Here is a 20,066-nt window from a genome sequence, read left to right on the forward strand (position 1 = left end):
GAAATGGGACATACTGGAGATGGTAAATCAAGTTTTTTTTAATTCACCAGGCAGAGATCCAAATGTTCTTCTTGTTTGCATGAAAGTTAATATCTTCTACAGTTATTGTGGCTAATTTGTCACCAATTACAATTATTTTTATAACAAAAATAAACAATTCCATGAAAACTGAATAAATGTCCCAGGTCTCTGGACACCGAATTCCATATGCCCCATCCTTCATCCCTATGGACAAATCCCATCAATTCCAAATCCCATCAATTCATAAGCAAGACATTTTATCAGCACAAATTGTTTCAGGTCACCACTAAGAAAATAAAACTTTTTTATTTGACAATCTGGCATCACTTCTAATTGGTTAATGGTAGTCTGATTCAGTACTACGCAATGATCAATGAATCAGTAAAACAAATCTACATTTAAATTGTAATAGATTTTGCAAAATATTGATAAAAAAGTAATCAACTTACGAAATATGTAAAAATATTGTCCGAAAATCAAAAATATTTCACAAACATGTAAAATTATTTACCTTTTTGATATAGTCACACCTGTCGATTTTGCATATATTGCATAAAAATTTAAGTGTTAAATTACAGAATACAAATTAGCAGCTTACTATCTTACATTACCTTAGCTGCAACTTTTTATATATTGAACAGTGTTATTTCACTGCAAGACATTTAATGCAAATCTGTCATGCTATCAATATGGCATTAATTTCCATTACAAATGTAGCCACAGGAAGTTACAATGGTAAATGTCAGGAACTAAAAACAGATATAAAAGCTTAGATTTAGCTGGGTCTTGCCAGGATTGTCAATATTTCTCCACAGATGCCAGCAAGGTTCCAAGTTCCTGTACAACTGAGTAGGAAAGCAAAGTATTCATATATTAACAATTCCATGTGGGAAATATGAAAATAAGGTAAATCACATTGTATGCTTTTTTAATTATTTCAGTGTCATTGTATATTTTTGTCAGAAACTTCTAGGAGCCATGAAAATCTTCACCATTTAGAGATGTTGGGGACAGTGTTTTGACAACTGATGTAGTTTTTCCACAGGAATTTGTGGACAGGGCTTGTTCATATTCCCAAAATCAGGTAGTTACATCATTTGACATCCTATTATCAGTCTCAAGCAAGCCTCTGGGCTCCAGAATCATACCTGTTAGTAAATCTGGTGGTTTCCTTCGGAATTAACAAAAAACGGGGAACAAAGGGAGTAACAGTGGACAGTAGACCCCAAATAAAATCTTCAGCACCATTTTCACAGCCATTTCTTCCAACTTATTATTGACAATTTCTTTGCTTTATTTGATATAAATTGTGACCATTCATTACTATTTACTTCCTTAAATATAGAAACATAGAAAATAGGTGCAGGAGTAGGCCATTCGGCCCTTCGAGCCTGCACCACCATTTATTTAAAGTAATAACACTATTTAAAACTTTTAATCTCAGCTTTATTCACTGGCCTGAATTTGAAAATTCACAAAAATAATAAGATTCCCAAATAATTACTTTATATTCCCTTGCCTCAAATGGGATGATTTTTGTGAATTTACTGAAACTTATGTTTAATCGAATCCTCTGTAAAATCTTAATGCCAGTTATAGTATAGTGGACAAGGGAACACGAATGCCACAGAAAAAGATGTATAATCATCAGACGTGATTTTATCACAAGAGTAGTGCTTTTTGATGAGTAGCCGGCAAATAATTACTTGCAGTTTGTTCAGATCAAGTACATAACATATACTTCAGGGTAAATTTAGCTGGCGGTCTAATTCCAACTTGACAAGGCGCCTTAGTCTGAATGACAACACAGCGAGAACCACATGGAACTCCAGTTGAGCCTTTTGGATTGTAAATGTTTATGTACGGATTACAAGCAAGAAGTGGTTCAGATTGTCACTCTAAATTCTAAAGAGTAAGCAGGCAGAGGGGGAGTTGGTGATCAGCTGACAGACAATGAAGCCCATAAAGTCCACAAGTCTTATTACATCTGGTTGCAAATTAAATAGTGACGTCATGGGCATTTAGGAACACGGTAGGCTAAAGCACAGGAAAAAAAAACCTTTCTTGGACAAAAGTCTTGGAGGCCAACGTCAGAACACCATTCATGAAGGTGGACCCTTGCAAGGTGTCAGGTGTACCCGGTAGGGCACTGCAAACCTGTGCCAACCAAATGGCAGGAGTGTTCAAGGACATCTTCAATTTCTCACTGCTGCAGTTGGAAGTTCCCACCCACTTCAAAAGAGTGACAGTCATACCCATGAAGAGCAGGGTGAGCTGCCTCAATGACTATTGCCCGGTTGCACTCACATCTACTGTGAAGTGCTTTTACAGGTTGGTCATGGCTAGAAACAATTTCTGCCTAAGGATCTGGACACACTGTAACTTGCCTATCGCCACAATAGGTCTAGAGCAGAAGCAATCTCACTCGGCCTTAGACCATCTGGACAATAGCAATACCTACATCACACTGCTGTTTATTGATTACAGCCCACACAATCACACCCTCAGTAGTAATCAACAAGCTCCAAAAGCTGGGCCTCTGTACCTCCTTCTGTCACTGGATCCTGACTTCCTCACTGGGAGACCATAGTCAACGAAGATCAGAAGTAACATCTCCTCCTTGCTGACAAACAATGCTGGCACACCTCAGGGATGCATGCATAGTCCACTGCTCTACTCACTCTATACCCAGGACTGTGTGGATAGGCACAGCTCAAACACCTTTTATAAATTTGCTGAATACATCACTATTGTTGACAGAATTTCAGATGGTGATGAGGAGGCATCAAGGACTGAGATAGATCAGCTGGTAAAGTGGTGTCAAAACAGCAACCTTGCACTCAACGTCAGTAAAACCAAGGAATCGATTGTGGACTTCAGGAAGGGGAGATCGAGGTAACACACACTTGTCCTCATTGAGGGATCAGCATTGGTTGGTATATCACCAAACACTTGCAAATTTCTACAGATATACTGTGGGGAGTATTCTAACTGGTTGCATCACTGTGATATGGAGGGGCCACTGCACAGGATTGCAAAAAGCTACAAAGTTGCAAACTCAGGCAGCTACATTATGGGCACTAGCCTCCCCAGCATCGAGGACATCGTCCAAAGGTGCTGCCTCAAAACAGCAGCATCCACCGTTAAGGATTCCTGTTACCCAGGACATGTCCTGAAGACACACTTAGTATTTGAGGAACAGTTTCTTTCCTACCACCATCAGATCTCTGAATGGACAATGAATCCATGAATATAGCTTTTTCTCGCTCCCTTGTGCAATACTTATTTATTTTTATATACCTATGTGTATTTATTGCAATGCATAATAAAACATAAGTTACAACGTACTGCTGCTGCAAAACAACATATGCCAGTGATATTAAACCTGATTCTGATTCAATTCTCAATAATATACAGAAAGCACAGAGGCAAAAGTAAGTAAATAAGGGACACAATAGAGCCTGGAAAAGCATGAGAAAAAATTATCAATGTATGCTTCATTTATAATGTGTATTATTAGCAAGAGGATAGAGAAGAGTTGCAACTATTGAAGTCCTCCGTTGCTTGAGGATGACCATAGATGTTGCGTCCTCGCTGTCTACATGATAAGCAAGCCAGGGCAGTACGAAATAGAGAGCAAGTTGTTCCCCAGGCAGCAGGCTCCCCATCTCCACCCAGCTGAGAAATCCAAAGGAACAGCAGGAACTGATACAGTTCAGCACCATAGGAATTGCAGTGAAGGACTGCCTCTGGATTTTTTCCCTCAGAGTTTACTCCCAATTCCTTCCCCACGAATGAGTATAGCTGCAAGTCAATAGAGGTTTCGTGTTGGCATCTCATCTCCTAGGTGAGCCGCCAACTGTGGCTGACAAGCCCCACTCAAAGTGATGCGCTTTAAGGTGCCACTAACACACCTTTGCCCCTTCTACTGACAGTAGAAACCGCTCTGCCTGGTTTAGTAGCAAGGCTGCATTTAAGGCCAGGAATTGGACTTGGACTTGGACTTGGCTGTCAGAGGCTGTTTGAGATGTATGCCACTGGGAGCATTTAATAGACAGTGGGAGCTTGTCCTACCATCTCCTCTGGCTATGACAACCTTAAGGAACCTGGAACCATTAGAAGATAAGTAAAAACTTGAGCTTAAATACAGATGGTTTGTATGTTTATTTTCACAAAATGGCAGGGAAGAAATGGCAGAGATCAATGCACACATTGTATTTTGGGAAGTGTGTAACACTTTACAAAGAACTTGCATAGTGAATTAAAGATAATTTTTGAAAGTACTTCGTTCTACATTATTGAAGGATTATTCCGTTGCTATTGGCTCTGAGTTTGGAATGAGACACACCTTTGAGGTGAACATAAAAGTTCTAACAGCTTTATTCAAATAAACCTTCAAACATCTTCACCAAAAAGTATCTGGCTCTTCAGTCTGTCTATTGTTTATGAAAGCCTGCTGTGAACAATTTAGTTGTTATATTTGTTTACAAAATGAATGTCTGTACTCTGGAAAGAATTCAAATTCAAAGCACGTTGTTACATCTAGATCAGAAGATGTAAAATAAATGCAAGTCTCTTCCCAATTATGATTGTTTCTGTTTTTCTTTTATAATATCATAAATTCTGATGAAAATACGTCCTCATACAAATTTAAACTTGTTTATCCAACATTAAAATGCATTAAGTAACATTTCAAAAACATCATAGCACTGTGCCAAAAAGATAAAAAATATATTTATATATATTTATATATATATATTAGGACACAGTATTTATATATAAATAATCACCGAAGTCAGGTATCTCAGCAGCAGACTAGGGGGTAAAATGGACTATATGTATCATATTATCAGTGTAGTAAATTTTTTACATTTACAGGAACAATTTAAATATTTCTATGAACTAACAAAACATTGATGACAATTTTTAATTATATTAGATGGTTTTGAGCAAAATCATATACATGCAACAACATGGTAGTACCACAAAGTAATTGTTATTGTATTCTCTCAGGTCCAACAGGGCCTCCCACAGACTATGGGGCGAAGATCTGCTTCTTAGCTGTAATGCTCTATGATTCTATGACTCCAGTTACAAACGAATTAGGCCATCCATGCATTTTAAAGTAATTGGGCAATCTCCTATCCACAGGAAGGAACTAAACAAGGGCAAAGAGTTATAGTGTTCGCACAGTTACAGGGTAGAGGAGGGACAAATGTTCTGCTCCTTTAATAGGTAACTTTCTTGTTGTGTAGTAGTGTATGACCTCAGGAACGCTATTAAATGGAAGGCTGTTCTGTCCCAAGATGTATTTGTCTTTGGTTCTGGTAAGCTTCATGTGCATGAAACCCTGGCTGCTCCTGTAAACAAGCAGAATTACAATTACAAAATGATCACAGTTTAGGGAAACAGACAGCATACTTTCATCTGAACTGACTGTCCAGCAAAATGGCCCCATTCACCAAATCATATGATCACTACAAGGTTTCTAATTCAAATTGTCTCAGTCTAAAATTAAATTTCAAGACAGAGCAGTAATGAATGATTTACTAACCTAATCAGCATGAAAGATATGACGTTCAGATAATTACTATGTACATGTTATTTGTAAAATAATCAACATCTTGCTATGCATCGCAATGCATGCCTACTTTGAGAAAGTTATCATAATAAGCAAGCCACAATTTTCAGTTTGAGCTTCCACTAATTCATGTTTGTAATCCACAGAATAATCACTTAGAACACCCACAGGTTCAACAGTATCCCACTTCTTGACTTCAATGAGCTCTGTGCCTGATCTGATCATACATAACTTACAAAGTGAAGTTCACTTGAAAATAAAAGCATTGGACTGGGAAAAAACTGTTTTCTTTCAAAGTTATTTGTGTCAACAATAATAACATTTGCTTAGAGATTTTGAGAGGATACATCCCACACTTTTGTCAATAGAAACCAGTTTTAATTTCTTCCTTAAAGAAAATTAGACCAAAGGATTACCAGCTTTGTGCTGCTATAAGGTGTGTTCTAAGTGGTTTGCAATAATAGTGAAAAACTGGTAAAGCCAAGTCTTCTTTCCAATTCAATCAATAAGGAAGAACCATTTTCCCCAGCCCCAATGCTTTTCCCCAAACTTGTCCAAGCCAATATCTGTTGCAGATGACCCAATTTCTGAGCAGCAGGTCTGAAAACTTGAAGTTGCTTTAAATGTTGGACTATACCTTCTGCTTTCTTAGTACTGAAGTTAGTGCTGGGGAGCAGAATTGGGTCTGAGTGGCAATAGAGTGTTATATCATCTCTATGAGATTTGGATACAGGCAAGGCTGTAAGAAAAACAGCAAACAAAAAAAATAGGGTCTCAATTGGTGTGGGGAGTGTTAGGTGCCTGTGGTGTAGTATGCAAAATTTAAGACAATGTTCCCTTCCGAATCTCAGTGGAGAACAGAGAGGAGGTTAGGATCAATTAAATCCAAAGACAATGGCTCCCAATTTACGAGATCCCTACAGAACCTGCAACTTCATGCACGATTCCACTCTTTTATTTTGGCTCACAATGCCAAATTGTCACATCATGTAAATACAGAAAAAGTCTTTTTCAAGCATCACTTTGTGCCAGCTTTTTGGAAAAAATACTGTAAACATTCAATTGTTCTCACATTTCTCTGCTCAACACGCTGAACTTGGAAAATTCTCACTGCTAATATTTATCCAGTTCCCTTTTGAAGGTTGAATACCTGGATTTGGCAAACTAATGATGAAAAGGTCTGTCAGTATTATGCACCATGACCCTGTCTTACCACAATAACTCAAGGATCTCCGCTCATGCAGGAAGAGACATGGAAGACGCAAATTCATTCTGATGATCATGACTGCGACACAGGTTGTGCCCCAAAACCGCACAGCCCATGCAGTTCAGCATGGGAGGGGTAACTTAGATTGAATGATCACACTCACTTAAAGAACTGTGCTTCAGTTCAAAGAAAAGCAAAAGGTTTTCCCCCATAATTTGTATGGATGAATACCTTAATGACATGTAAGAGTTGGGCCATCCAAATGATGTTATAGAAGTTATCAGTTTAAAAATTACTATGTTTACAAACATTAAATTTTTAATTGTTTTGTTAATTGATAATTCAACATTTAAAGAAGTTTAACTTATGTTAAAACTGCTTTAAAAGTCTTTTGAAATATTTTACACTTTCAATCTTTGTTGTTTAAGATGTTTGAAGTTTATATTTTAAAAAAGACTTTATTTTGCTTAAGTTATGGAAGGTTTCCAAATTTCTCAGGATCTTTCTAGGATATAGCAGCTGCTTTGTGCAATATATCATAAAGTGTAATTAGAAAAACAACAGAAACTCCCTTTGCTGACATTTAGCTAATCTCTTTCAAAGCAAAGAGTAGGCAATGTGTGCCACACAAATATTATGGACTTGCCAAAGTTTACCATTTACAGGTTGCTCCCTTAATAGTGAGTGGAGGCAATTAGAATTTTGACGTCTTCAGTTAGAAGGGATTCCACTTGATTAATATCAAGTAGGTTTGTGGCCACAGTCAGAAGCAACTTGTGGTCAACTCCAAGCAATTAGAGGAAGCCGCAAATTTTAACTTACCCATCAGCAATATGTTGTATCCTTGATTAATAAATTTTATGGAATTATGAAATTAGAGATCAATTTTATAATCTTAAGGTCAGCAAATATATAGGGAAACCAAAAAAGTATCAGTCAACCAATGAAATTAGCACTAGAACCATGCAAAACGTTCTTCTTTGAAGAAGGAGAACATCTCCTTAGTTCTCGAATGAAACACCTCATCTTGAGAGCAGATGCAGCAGAGGCAGAGGAATTGAGAGAAGTTTTTACAAGTAATAGGTTGGGAAGAGGTATAGTCCAGGTAGTTGTGAGAATCAGCAGGTTTAGACTGACAGATTGAGAAAGCTTGGATTGCCAGCACCTGCAGATTTTCTCTTGTTTGTGATTGGACTATAACATTGCAAAGGCTTTCCAGGGATGCCTACGCTGAAGAAGTTTAAATATTCCCTTCAACGGGAGTTCAGTGAAACCCTCTCTCACTGCTCACCCTCTGCGATCTTTGCTGCCATCTGACTCTTCAATCATGTGCTCACCCAGACCCGCTACCACAACCACATTTCCTTCCAGGGAACATGTCACCTATCACCCTGAGGTTCTTCCACCCTTGCCCCCCACTTTCTTACTCTGACTCATCTTTTTTTTCGCCAGTCCTGATGAAGGGTCTCGACCTGAAACGCCGACTGTACTCTTTTCCATAGATGCTACCTTGCCTGCTGAGTTCCTCCAACATTTTGTGTTTTGCTTGGATTTCCAGCATCTGCAGATTTTCTCTTGCTTGTGATTGGAATACCAACTGTTAGTTTGTAATTTGAAGGTTTGGTTTATGTTGCACGTAGCACTTTTCTATCCCATGCAGACAAATTCTACGTGGAACACTAATATCTGATATCAGCAATAAAGTAACTTCACAATTTGAAAACCAGCAGATAAACTTAATAATTGCACAGGATTATTTTCACTATTAACTGATTTGTACAAAATGACAGAACCAGATTTATGTATCATAATTCTGTCTCTACTCCCGAATGGAATGCCAATCAGCTAGAACAGCACGGCAGAGAATCAGCTCCATGCGCTTTCAGCTTTATAAGATGCATCTAATGCGGCTTATGCCAAAATATGTTGGACAGTTTTATTCTATGGAATGACTCCAAAATATTTAGTATCCGAACCTATCAATCAAGCATACAGTCAAGATAAAGAATGCTGTTATTATGACGAATCTCAAAAAATAAAGAAATATTTCTATCCTTGTATTTTTAAAACCACAAGCAAATTGTTATGTTTACAAAATAAATAAAATGATAATATTTGTTTAGAAAGTTATCTGATGTTTTATTGCCAAAATTCATGTTTTTCCCCAATGCTCTGAAACAAGCAACTCAGAACTAAAGGAAAGATGAAAAATTCTGCAAATTTGAAAGCTGGAATGGTGTAGGTAGTGGAGACTCATTATGTTAGGCAGAGAAGTAACTACCTGGGGCTTGAAGCACTGCACCAGTTACAGTGGCGTGCAAAAGTTTGGGCACTCCGGTCAAAATTTCTGTTACTGTGAATAGCTAAGTGAGTAAAAGATGACCTGATTTCCAAAAGGCATAAAGTTAAATATGACACATTTCTTTAATATTTTAAGCAAGATTACTTTTCTATTTCCATCTTTTATAGTTTCAAAATAACAAAAAAGGAAAAGGGCCTGAAACAAAAGTTTGGGCACCCTGCATGGTCAGTACTTAGTAACACCCCCCTTGGCAAGTATCACAGCTTGTAAATGCTTTCTGTAGCCAGCTAAGAGTCTTTCAATTCTTGTTTGGGGGATTTTAGCCCATTCTTCCTTGCAAAAAGCTTCCAGTTCTGTGAGATTCTTGGGGCGTCTTGCATGCACTGCTCTTTTGAGATCTATCCACAGATTCTCAATGATGTTTAGGTCAGTGGACTGGGAGGGCCATGGCAAAACCTTCAACTTGCACCTCTTGAGGTAGTCCATTGTGGATTTTGAGGTGTGTTCAGGATCATTATCCTGTTGTAGAAGCCATTCTCTTTTCAGCTTCAGGTTTTTTTTACAGATGGTGTGATGTTTACTTCCAGAATTTGTTGGTATTTAATTTAATTGGTTTTCTTCTGATGACTCTTCCATGAAGGTCATATTTGTGCAGGTGTCGCTGCACAGTAGAACAGTGCACCACCACTCCAGAGTCTACAAGAAGTTCTCTTGGAAAGTTTTCTTGGTCTTCCAGACTTCAACTTGACCTCCACTGTTAACTGCCATTTCTTAATTACATTACGAACTGAGGAAATGGCTACCTGAAAACGCTTTGGTATCTTCTTATAGCCTTCTCCTGCTTTGTGAGCATTATTTATTTTAATTTTCAGAGTGCTAGGCAGCTGCTTAGGCAGGTGCCCATGGCTGCTGATTGTTGGGTCAAGTTTTGAGGAGTCAGGGTATAAAGCTTTGAAATTTGCATCATCTGGCCTTTTCTAACGATGACTGTGAACAAGCTATAGCCCTAACAAGCTAATTAATGTCTGAGACCTTGGTAAAAGTTATCTGAGAGCTCAAATCTCTTGGGGTGCCCAAACTTTTGCATGGTGCTCCTTTCCTTTTTTTCTCTCTAAAATTGTACAAAACAAAAATAATACACTAATCTTGCTTAAAATGTTGAAAAGAATGATTCATCTCTAACTTTATGACTTTTGGAGATCAGTTTATCTTCTACTCACTTAACTATTCACAGTAACAGAACTTTTGCTTAGGGCTTTCCCAAACTTTTGCATGCCACTGTATATTCTCATTCAAGAGAGTTCATGCATTCACAAATCAATGGTGAGAACATTTTGTGACAATAACCCAGGACAAATTTAAATGTCAGCTGGAAAAATGTGAATCAATGGAAAACAGTAGCTATGACTTTCTGAAAGGCTTGATCTGATTGATTGATTTCCTTCATGGAGCAGAATTGCTGAAGGTAGCAATCTAAATTTTCAGAACTTATTTTTAAAGAATCAATTAATAAACTGGATAGTAAAGTGCAGCCCTGTTGAATAAAAGGGGAATTAAAAGGGCCCGTCTCAGTGTTGGTTAAAATATTCCTAGAAGAGATAAAGTCAAGAGTAGCGGTGTGCTTTTGACAAAGCTATATAGATATCCAAGTCAAGTGCTTTTGTTGGTGAATTAAAAAAGTCTAAAATTGAAAATTACCTCAATTACAAAATATGGAACTGACGTCATAGGGAGCAAAGTAGAAAACAGCATGAAGGACAAACTTGAGAATACAGGCAAATTGAGGAGAAACTAGCATATCATACTTAACCCAGCTCTGCCTCACATTTGGTTTCTGTAAGATCCCCACTAATATTTTGCAGTTTATAACATCAGAGATCCATTAACCGTAAAAGGCAGGTGTAGAAGAGATTTACCAGAATATTGGCAGAATGTAGATCATCAGTTAAAACAAAGGATTAGAATATAACAGGATTATTTTTTTCAGCAGAGAAAATTAAAACATAGGTTTAATGCATTGGAATTTAGGATACAAGTTAAACAATACATCTGAAATTGACAACAAATTGTCAGGGAAGGAAAGTGTTCAAAAAACACAGCAGTTCTGTCATGTTGAACATCTATCTTGCTAAAACAGAAGAATTGGTCAGCTGTCATTCACCAAATGCAGAAAAGATGTGTTTCACAGTCAAAAGAAAGTCTAGGAGAGTTTGTATTCTTTAATTTCAATGGAGACTGATAACAGCATATCTATTAGCTGTAGTTTGAAAAGTCCTATCTATGCAAGAAGTCAGTTTTTGTAAGTCTTGGAGAAAGATCTACTACTTTCTCAGTCTCAGAAAAACACCTAACTTCTTTGTGGTCCTTTGGTCGTTAAAGTCAGCATAATTTAAGCACAAGGAACAGTAGGAAAAAATGTGAATAAAACAAACTTCTGGGGGAAATAAAGGATTTTGACAGGCAGTATTCTGCCTTTGGTTGAAAATTTTACACTGTTCAAAGACCATATCATTTCCGAACCCAGCCTGACCCAGTGGCCCAAAACAAACACAAAACATTCAATAGACAATAGGTGGAGTATGCCATTCAGCCCTTCGAGCCAGCACCACCATTCACTGTGATCATGGCTAATCATCCACAGTCAGTACCCTTTTCCTGCCTTCTCCCCATATCCCTTCACTCCGCTATCTTTAAGAGCTCTATCTAACTCTTTCTTGAAAGAATCCAGAGAATTGGCCTCCACTGCCTTCTGAGGCAGAGCATTCCACAGAACCACAACCATCTGTGTGAAAAAGTTTTTCCTCAACTCCATTCTAAATTGCCTACCCCTTATACTTAAACTGTGGCCTCTGGTTCTGGACTCCCTCAACATCAGGAACATGTTTCCTGCCTCCAGCGTGTCCAATCCCTTAATAATCTTATATGTTTCAATCAGATCCCCTCTCATCCTTCTAAATTCCAGTGTATACAACCCCAGTCGCTCCAATCTTTCAACATATGACAGTCCCGTCATCCCGGGAATTAACCTCGTGAACATACGCTGCACTCCCTCAATAGCTAGAATGTCCTTCCTCAAATCTGGAGATGAAAACTGTACACAATACTCCAGGTGTGGTCTCACCAGGGCCCTGTACAACTGCAGAAGGACCTCTTCGCTCCTATACTCAACTCCCCTTGTTATGAAGGCCAACATGCCATTAGCTTTCTTCACTACCTGCTGTACCTGCATGCTTGCTTTCAGTGACTGATGAACACCTACATCTTGTTGTACTTCCTCTTTTCAAGACTTGACACCATTCAGATAGTAATCTGCCTTCCTGTTCTTGCCACCAAAGTGGATAACCCCACATTTATTCACATTAAACTGCATCTGCTCACTCACCCAACCTGTCCAAGTCATCCTGCATTCTCATAACATCCTCCTCACATTTCACACTGCCACCCAGCTCTGTGTCAGCTGCAAATCTGCTAATGTTACTTTTAATCCCTTAATCTAAATCATTAATATATATTGTAAATAGCTACGGTCCCAGCACCGAGCCTTGCAGTACCCCACTAGTCACTGCCTGCCATTCTGAAAAGGACCCATTAATCCCTGCTCTTTGTTTCCTGTCTGCCAACCAATTTTCTATCCATGTCAGTACCCTACCCCCAATACCATTTGCTCTAATTTTGCACACTAACCTCCTATGTTGACAAGAAAAAAATAAACAAGGAGAAAGATAGACAGTAGCTCTCTGCTGTTTGTATGTTTGGATTGGTAACTTTATAAACATGTCCTGAAATTGATGGTCAGTAAATGTCACTCTTTGGCTTTCTCCCTATAAAAGTAAACGCTGTCTGCATTAGTAGGCATAGATGAATAATTTCAAATCTAAGAAGGTAACATTATAGGCTATCATATAGAATCTGGAAAAAAAAAATTCTCCCAGAAAAATTCACAGAGCTCTCAGATTTAATGCAATAAAACCACAAAGAGGGTAAATCACTTTAGCATGGGGAACAGATTTCATGACAGAGAAAGTTTGCAAGGATATAGGATAAAGGCAGGAATAGGATTAACAGTATGGGTCCTTCAATGATCTGATAGGCACAAAGAATTGAATACTTTCCTTCAATACTACACAATCTAAAAGAAAATTCTGTAAGATTTAATTTAAAGATGTCAAACCAGTAATCATATTATGATATTGATGAAGAAATTGTTGAACTGAATAACTAAAAAATATTACACAATCTAAATTGATTCAAAGAATAGGAAATTTCACAATATTGCCGAATTTTGGAAATAAACTGTAATCATGAAATGCTAAATGAACACTATCAAAAATATCAATGACCAATGATGTTAATGAAAACTAGCCTCTGAACTGCAAAATATGTTCAATGTCAGATTTGTTATGAGGCTGAACATTAGTCACACTGAAACTGGACAGTGGTCACAAACCATCCAAAGTAACAGATGAAGAGCCTGAAGCCATAGCTTACAGCAGTACGAGATGAGTGAGTTATTAATTTCTAGTCAGAGCAAAGGTGATGCCATCATCTGTTAATAGTCCAGCAACAATGCTTATAAGGCCAATGGCACTCCATACAATAATACTATATTTAGAAATAAAATAGGTACAGATCAAGATTTTAAAATCAGGCCAACCCATTCTTACTGACTAGCTTGGGTTCAAGCCAGCCATGGGGCAAGTCCCAACAACTATTACTACTGAAGTATACAGCAGTAGAACTAGACTCCACAAGTTCACTGCAACAAAAACGGAAAGTGGCAGAAATACTTGGCAGATCATGTGGCATCTGTAAACTGTATAGTGGGAAATCTGGATGATTTATCTCTCAAGGATAATCAGGCCAGTGTATAATTAAGAATTCCGTCCTTTGAAAATGCCTTTTGCTACAGCTAAATTACTGTTCACAGTATGATTTTTTTTTGACTCATCTTCCAAGATGATTCTGGGGATTTAGAATGTGGTCATAGATGTTAATAAAAAATAACTACACATTTGAAGCGATTTATTCGGCCCAGAAATATAAACATCTCAGCCTAAAAATTAGATATGGTAATGCAGCCTTCTTTGGGCATTGTGGGTCCACGGCTGGTTGGAATTTCAATTGTACTGTACGTGCATGCTACAAATATGCATATTTGGCAGATGTTACTGTCAATCTACATGCAACAATGATATGCTGTTTGCCAAATAGGGCCATAATGCAGTACCGAAGATTGTGTGGAAATCAAGCTTGGGTATCTGGATGACTCTGTCTAGTAAAATAGTTAAAAAGATAACCTCAATTACTTGCAGATTTATGAGGTTCAGGATTATAGGCTGAATTGAAACTGAGTTTATTTTGAACGAGACACCGTAAGTGTTTTGAAGTTCTGTTTGAAATTTGAAGTGAAAACTGAGATAATGGGTGGCATGTTCACCAAAATCAGAAGCTTTATTTATGGTATCTCTGGGCTGCCTGTGTAACTATGAACAGGAGAGAGCACTGCTAAAGAAAAGTTGAAAGAGGGAGGTGAGAGAGTCTATAGGGTAGGAGTACCTATCATTCTAATGATTTCTGTGAGCAATACTCCTATGTGCATCTCATTGAGAAAAACTGTGCTAGGAAAGCAACATTGTCAAAGGGGATGGTGACAGATGCCTCCAGCCTCAGTAATGATTCAACCACCTTCCTGAGGCATGATAACCTCTCTGCTTCTGAACTTGCAAGCTTCCCAATTATTTCATGTCGTGGTAGCCAAAATATGTCAAGCTTAACCATCCAAGAGACCTCATGATGGCTCTCAACGGAAGCAGAGATTTTCTTCTCTCCTTCGGCAGAGTTTTGAATTGAATTGACTTGACTTTATTTCTTACATCCTTCACATACATGAGAAATAAAAATCTTTAGGTTACATCTCCATCTAAATGTGCAATTTATAGTAATTTGTAATACATAGTACGTACAACAGGACAGTCAATAGAGCATAGGAATACAATTGTATTAATGTGAATTAATCAGTCTGATGGCCTGGTGGAAGAAGCTGTCCTGGAGCCTGTGGGTCCCAGCTTTAATGCTGCAGTATTATTTCCCAGATGGTAGCAGCTGGAACAGTTTGTGGTTGAGGTGACTCAGGTCCCCAATGATCCTTTGGGCCCTTTTTATGCACCTGTCTCTGTAAATCAGCGGTCCCCAACCACCGGCCGCAAAGCATGCGCTACTGGGCTGCGGCGAAACGATATGATTTGGCGATATGAGTCAGCTGCACCTTTCCTTATTCCCAGTCACGCCCTCTGTTGAGCCATTATGCATTACCCGCGCGTCATCCATGTCAGCGTGGGAAGGAGATCAACTCCTCGAGCTTGCAAATGACGGCCGGCTGAAAAGTATGTTTGACATAACATCTCTGCCGGCATTCCGGACCAAAGCCAAGGCTGAATATCCTGAGATAGCCACGAAAGCACTGAAAACATTGCTTCCATTTCCAACATATCTCTGCAATGAATGTAACAAAGACTAAATTGTGGAATAGACTGGACTTAAGGAACCCCGTTCGAGTATCGCTGTCTCCCATCACCCCTCGATGGGACCCTGTTGTTGCAGGGAAACAAATATTCAGCCCAGGGCTCCCACTGATGCAGCGATATTGGTGCGTTGCAATGATTTTATATGTTCATACGAGGAAAATATGCGCTGTATGTTTAATATCCAAACATTACTTAAAATGTTATGATGCTATTGACTGATAAGTGACTTATATAACCATATAACAATTACAGCAGGGAAATAGGCGATCTCGGCCCTTCTAGTCCGTGCCGAAAGCTACTCTCACCTAGTCCCACCGACCTGCACTCAGCCCATACCCCTCCATTCCTTTCCTGTCCATATACCTATCCAATTTAATTTTATAATATTGAACCTGCCTCTACCACTTCTACTGGAAGTTCTTTCAACACATACTTCAAGCTCCTCGTCCTCCCCTGATGATTGACTTACCACTATATTCATGCGAGGAAAATAAGCGCTGTGTGTTTAATATTAAATTCGTTAGATAAACCCTTTTAGAAACAAAATTGAGTGTATTAGCCACTTATTACCAATATTCCGGTCAAGATTAACACCCCCCCCCCCACCCCCGAACAGAATCGCCAAAAACGGTTTGCTGAGAATAATATCGGCAGGTACACGCATGCGCATTGGTCCCTGCGCAAGGCTTCATGGTCATTGTAGTCTTTCTCGGGGCAAACACTACTCTCGTCCGTTAGCAACCCTCCCCCCCCTCCCCCGGTCGGCCGGTCCGCAAGAATATTGGCAATCTTAAGCCGGTCCGCAGCGCAAAAAAGGTTGGGGACCCCTGCTGTAAATGTCCTGAATAGTGAGAAGTTCACATCTACAGATGCACTGGGTGGTCCACACTAATCTCTGCAGAGACCTGCGATTGAGGGAATTATAGTTCTCATACCAGGCAGTGATGCAGCCAGTCAGGATGCTCTCAATTAGGCCCCTGCAGAAAGTCCTTAGGATTTGGGGATTCATGCCACACTTCACCAACCGTTTGAGGTGAAAGAGGCACTGTTGTGCTTTGTCTACCACACAGTTGGTGTGTACAGACCACGTGAGATCCTTGGTGATATGGATGCCAAGGAACTTAAAGCTGTCCACCTTCTCAATCCCAGATCCATTGTTGTCAATAGGGGGTTAGCCTGTCTCCATTCCTCCTTTGTCCACAACCAGCTCCTTTGCTTTTGCGACATTTGAGGGAGAGGTTGTTTTCTTGACATCACTGTGTCAGGGTGATGACCTCCTTTCTGTAGGCCGCCTCATTATTTGAGATGAGATAAATCAATGTAGTATCGTCAGCAAATTTAATTAGCAGATTGGAGCTGTGGGTAGTGACAGAGTCACGGGTATACAGAGAGTAAAGAAGGGGGATTAGGACACAGTCCTGAGCGGCCACTGTGTTGAGGGGCAGAGGGGCAGAGGTGACGGGGCCCACTCTTACCACTTGCAGGTGACCTGACAGGAAATCCAGGATCCAGCTGCACAAGGCAGGGTGAAGGCCAAAGTCTCTGAGCTTCTTGTCAAGCCTGGAGGGAATTATGGTGCTGAATGCTGAACTGTAGCCCAAGAACAGCATTCTCACATAAGCATCCTTCTTCTCCAGAAGTGTAAAATGTGTAGAGCTGAGGCTATTGCGTCATCTGTCGATCGGTTGTGTCGGTAGGCGAATTGTAGGGGGTCCAGTGTGGGTGGTAGCAAGCTGCAGATGTAGTCCTTGACCAGCCTCTCGAAGCATTTGCTTATTATTGAGGTGAATGCGATAGGACGCCAGCCGTTCAGACATGTAACCTCAGTCTTTTTAGGTACAGGGACAATGGTGGATGTTTTGGAGCAGGACGGCACTTTACATTGGGAGAGGGAGAGATTAAAAATGTCTGTAAACACACCTGCCAGTTGTGCTGCACACATCCCGAGTACCCGGCCTAGGATGCAGTCCGGTCCTGCACACTTGTCAAACACCTGAGAGCTTCAGCCTCAGAGATGACCAAATTGCTTCGGTGGCTGTCCTCGGAGGCTCAGTGTTCGCTACGTCGAACCGAGTACGAAAAAGGTTGAGCTCATCTGGGAGAGAGGCAATGATATTGGCAGCACCACTGCACTTAGCTTTGAAGTCTGCGATGGTATGCACATCTTGCCAAAAGCTGCATGTGTTGTTAGTGGAGAGTTGTATCTGAGATTGTAGCTGCATTTTTTGAATTCCTGGTGGTTACTGGTGGCGAAAGCTCTGTCACGAACTGTTGATCCAGGGTTTCTGGTTTGGATGGACCCTGACTGATTTTTGGGGGGCAACATTCTCAATGCACTTACGGATGAAGCTCGTGACCTCATCTATGAACTCGGAGATATCCTCATCATGAAAGGCGTTCCGGTTGACGTCGTCAAATCAGTCCTGTCAATCCATTGGCTGGCTCTATTAAAGCCTCCAGCGATGATGAGGGCAGCCTCTGGGTGTACTCAAGAGTCGGGTGGAGGGGCCGGTACTGCTGAGGAAACAGAGAGTCTGCAGAGAGACTTGGATAGATTGGAAAAATGGGCAAAGAAGTGGCAAATGAAATACAATGTTGGAAAGTGTATGGTTATGCACTTTGGCACAAGAAATAAATGGGCAGACTATTATTTAAATGGGGAGAGAATTCAAAGTTCTGAGATGCAACGGGACTTGGGAGTCCTCGTGCAGGATACCCTTAAGGTTAACCTCCAGGTTGAGTCGGTTGTGAAGGCAGCGAATGCAATGTTGGCATTCATTTCTGGAGGAATAGAGTATCGGAGCCGGGTTGTGATGTTGAGACTCTATAAGGAACTGGTAAGACCTCACTTGGAGTACTGTGGCACCTACTGAGTTCTGGGCACCTTATTTAAGAAAGGATGTGCTGATGTTGGAGAGGGTACTGAGAAGATTCACTAGAATGATTCTGGGAATGAGAGGGCTAACATATGAGGAACGTTTGTCTGCTCTTGGACTGTATTCCTTGGAGTTTAGAAGAATGAGGGGGGACCTCATAGAAACATTTCGAATGTTGAAAGGCATGAACAGAGTGGATGTGGCACAGTTGTTTCCCATGATGGGGGAGTCGAGTACGAGAGGGCATGACTTAAGGATTGAAGGGCGCCCGTTCAGAACAGAGACGTGAAGAAATTGTTTTAGCCCGAGGGTGGTGAATCTATGGAATTTGTTGCCACGGGCGGCAGTGGAGGCCAAGCCATTGGGTGTATTTAAGGCAGAGATTGATAAGTATCTGAGTAGCCAGGGCATCAAAGGCCATGGTGAGAAGGCAGGGGAGTGGGACTAAATGGGAGAATGGATCAGCTCATGATAAAATGGCCCAGCAGACTCGATGGGCCGAATAGCCAACTTCTGCTCCTTTGTCTTATGGTCTTAATAAAACACACCCACTAGAAATTAAAGACATTATGTAGAAAGCTTGAATAGTTTCCCAACAGACTAGACTATCACTCGCTGAGGTCAATGCAATGTTTGCACCATTTGTTCATTTCGAAGCACCAGGATTGTTTCTGCTACATTTCAAACATCATGTAAAAACAACAGCTGTCTTTTGTTATTTGTAATAGCAGCTTCACTATAAACCAAAACAGCAAAATGACTGTTAAAGGCAGTCAGTTAAAATTAATCCCAATATTTCTTCCACCTTGACCCTCAACACTAGTGCTCTCCAGAGTTGCTTGCTCAGTCCCTTAATCTGTTCCTTGTATATCCAAGACTATATGGCCATATACAGTGGCATGCAAAAGTCTGGGCACCACTGAGTCAAAATTTCTGTTACTGTGAATAGTCAAGTGAGTAGATGAACTGATCTCCAAAAGTCATGAAGTTAAAGATGAAACATTCTTTTCAACATTTTAAGCAAGATTAGTGTATTATTTTTGTTTTGTACAATTTTAAAGTGGGGAAAAAAGGAAAGGAGCACCATGCAAAAGTTTGACACCCCAAGAGATTTGAGCTCTCAGATAACTTTTACCAAGGTCTCAGACATTAATTAGCTTGTTAGGGCTATAGCTTGTTCACAATCATCATTAGGAAAGGCCAAATTTCAAAGCTTTATAAATACCCTGACTTCTCAAACCTTGTCCCAACAGTCAGCAGCCATGGGCTCGTCTAAGCAGCTGCCTAGCACTCTGAAAATTAAAATAAATGATGCCCACAAAGCAGGAGAAGGCTATAAGGAGATAGCAAACAACAGGAATTCTGCAGATGTTGGAAATTCAAGCAACACACATCAAAGTTGCTGGTGAACGCAGCAGGCCAGGCAGCATCTATAGGAAGAGGCGCAGTCGACGTTTCAGGCCGAGACCCTTCGTCAGGACTAACTGAAGGAAGAGTGAGTAAGGGATTTGAAAGCTGGAGGGGGAGGGGGAGATGCAAAATGATAGAAGACGAC

At 40.0% G+C, this 20,066-nt stretch overlaps 1 protein-coding gene across 1 annotated transcript in view; it reads right to left on the minus strand.

The window, feature by feature from the left end:
* Positions 1 to 3,165: 3,165 nt before the first annotated feature.
* The window catches only part of LOC134347080 (SH2 domain-containing adapter protein F-like), a 123,778-nt gene continuing 106,877 nt past the window's right edge, over positions 3,166 to 20,066 (minus strand). Inside the window, exon 7 of the mRNA XM_063049188.1 lies at positions 3,166 to 5,381. Within this exon, the coding sequence (XP_062905258.1) occupies positions 5,198 to 5,381 (184 nt within the window). The 3' untranslated portion in view covers positions 3,166 to 5,197. The remainder of the gene's footprint in view (positions 5,382 to 20,066) is intronic.

The sequence above is a fragment of the Mobula hypostoma genome, chromosome 5, assembly GCF_963921235.1.
Source record: "Mobula hypostoma chromosome 5, sMobHyp1.1, whole genome shotgun sequence".
In the NCBI taxonomy this organism is placed as follows: Eukaryota; Metazoa; Chordata; class Chondrichthyes; order Myliobatiformes; family Myliobatidae; genus Mobula; species Mobula hypostoma.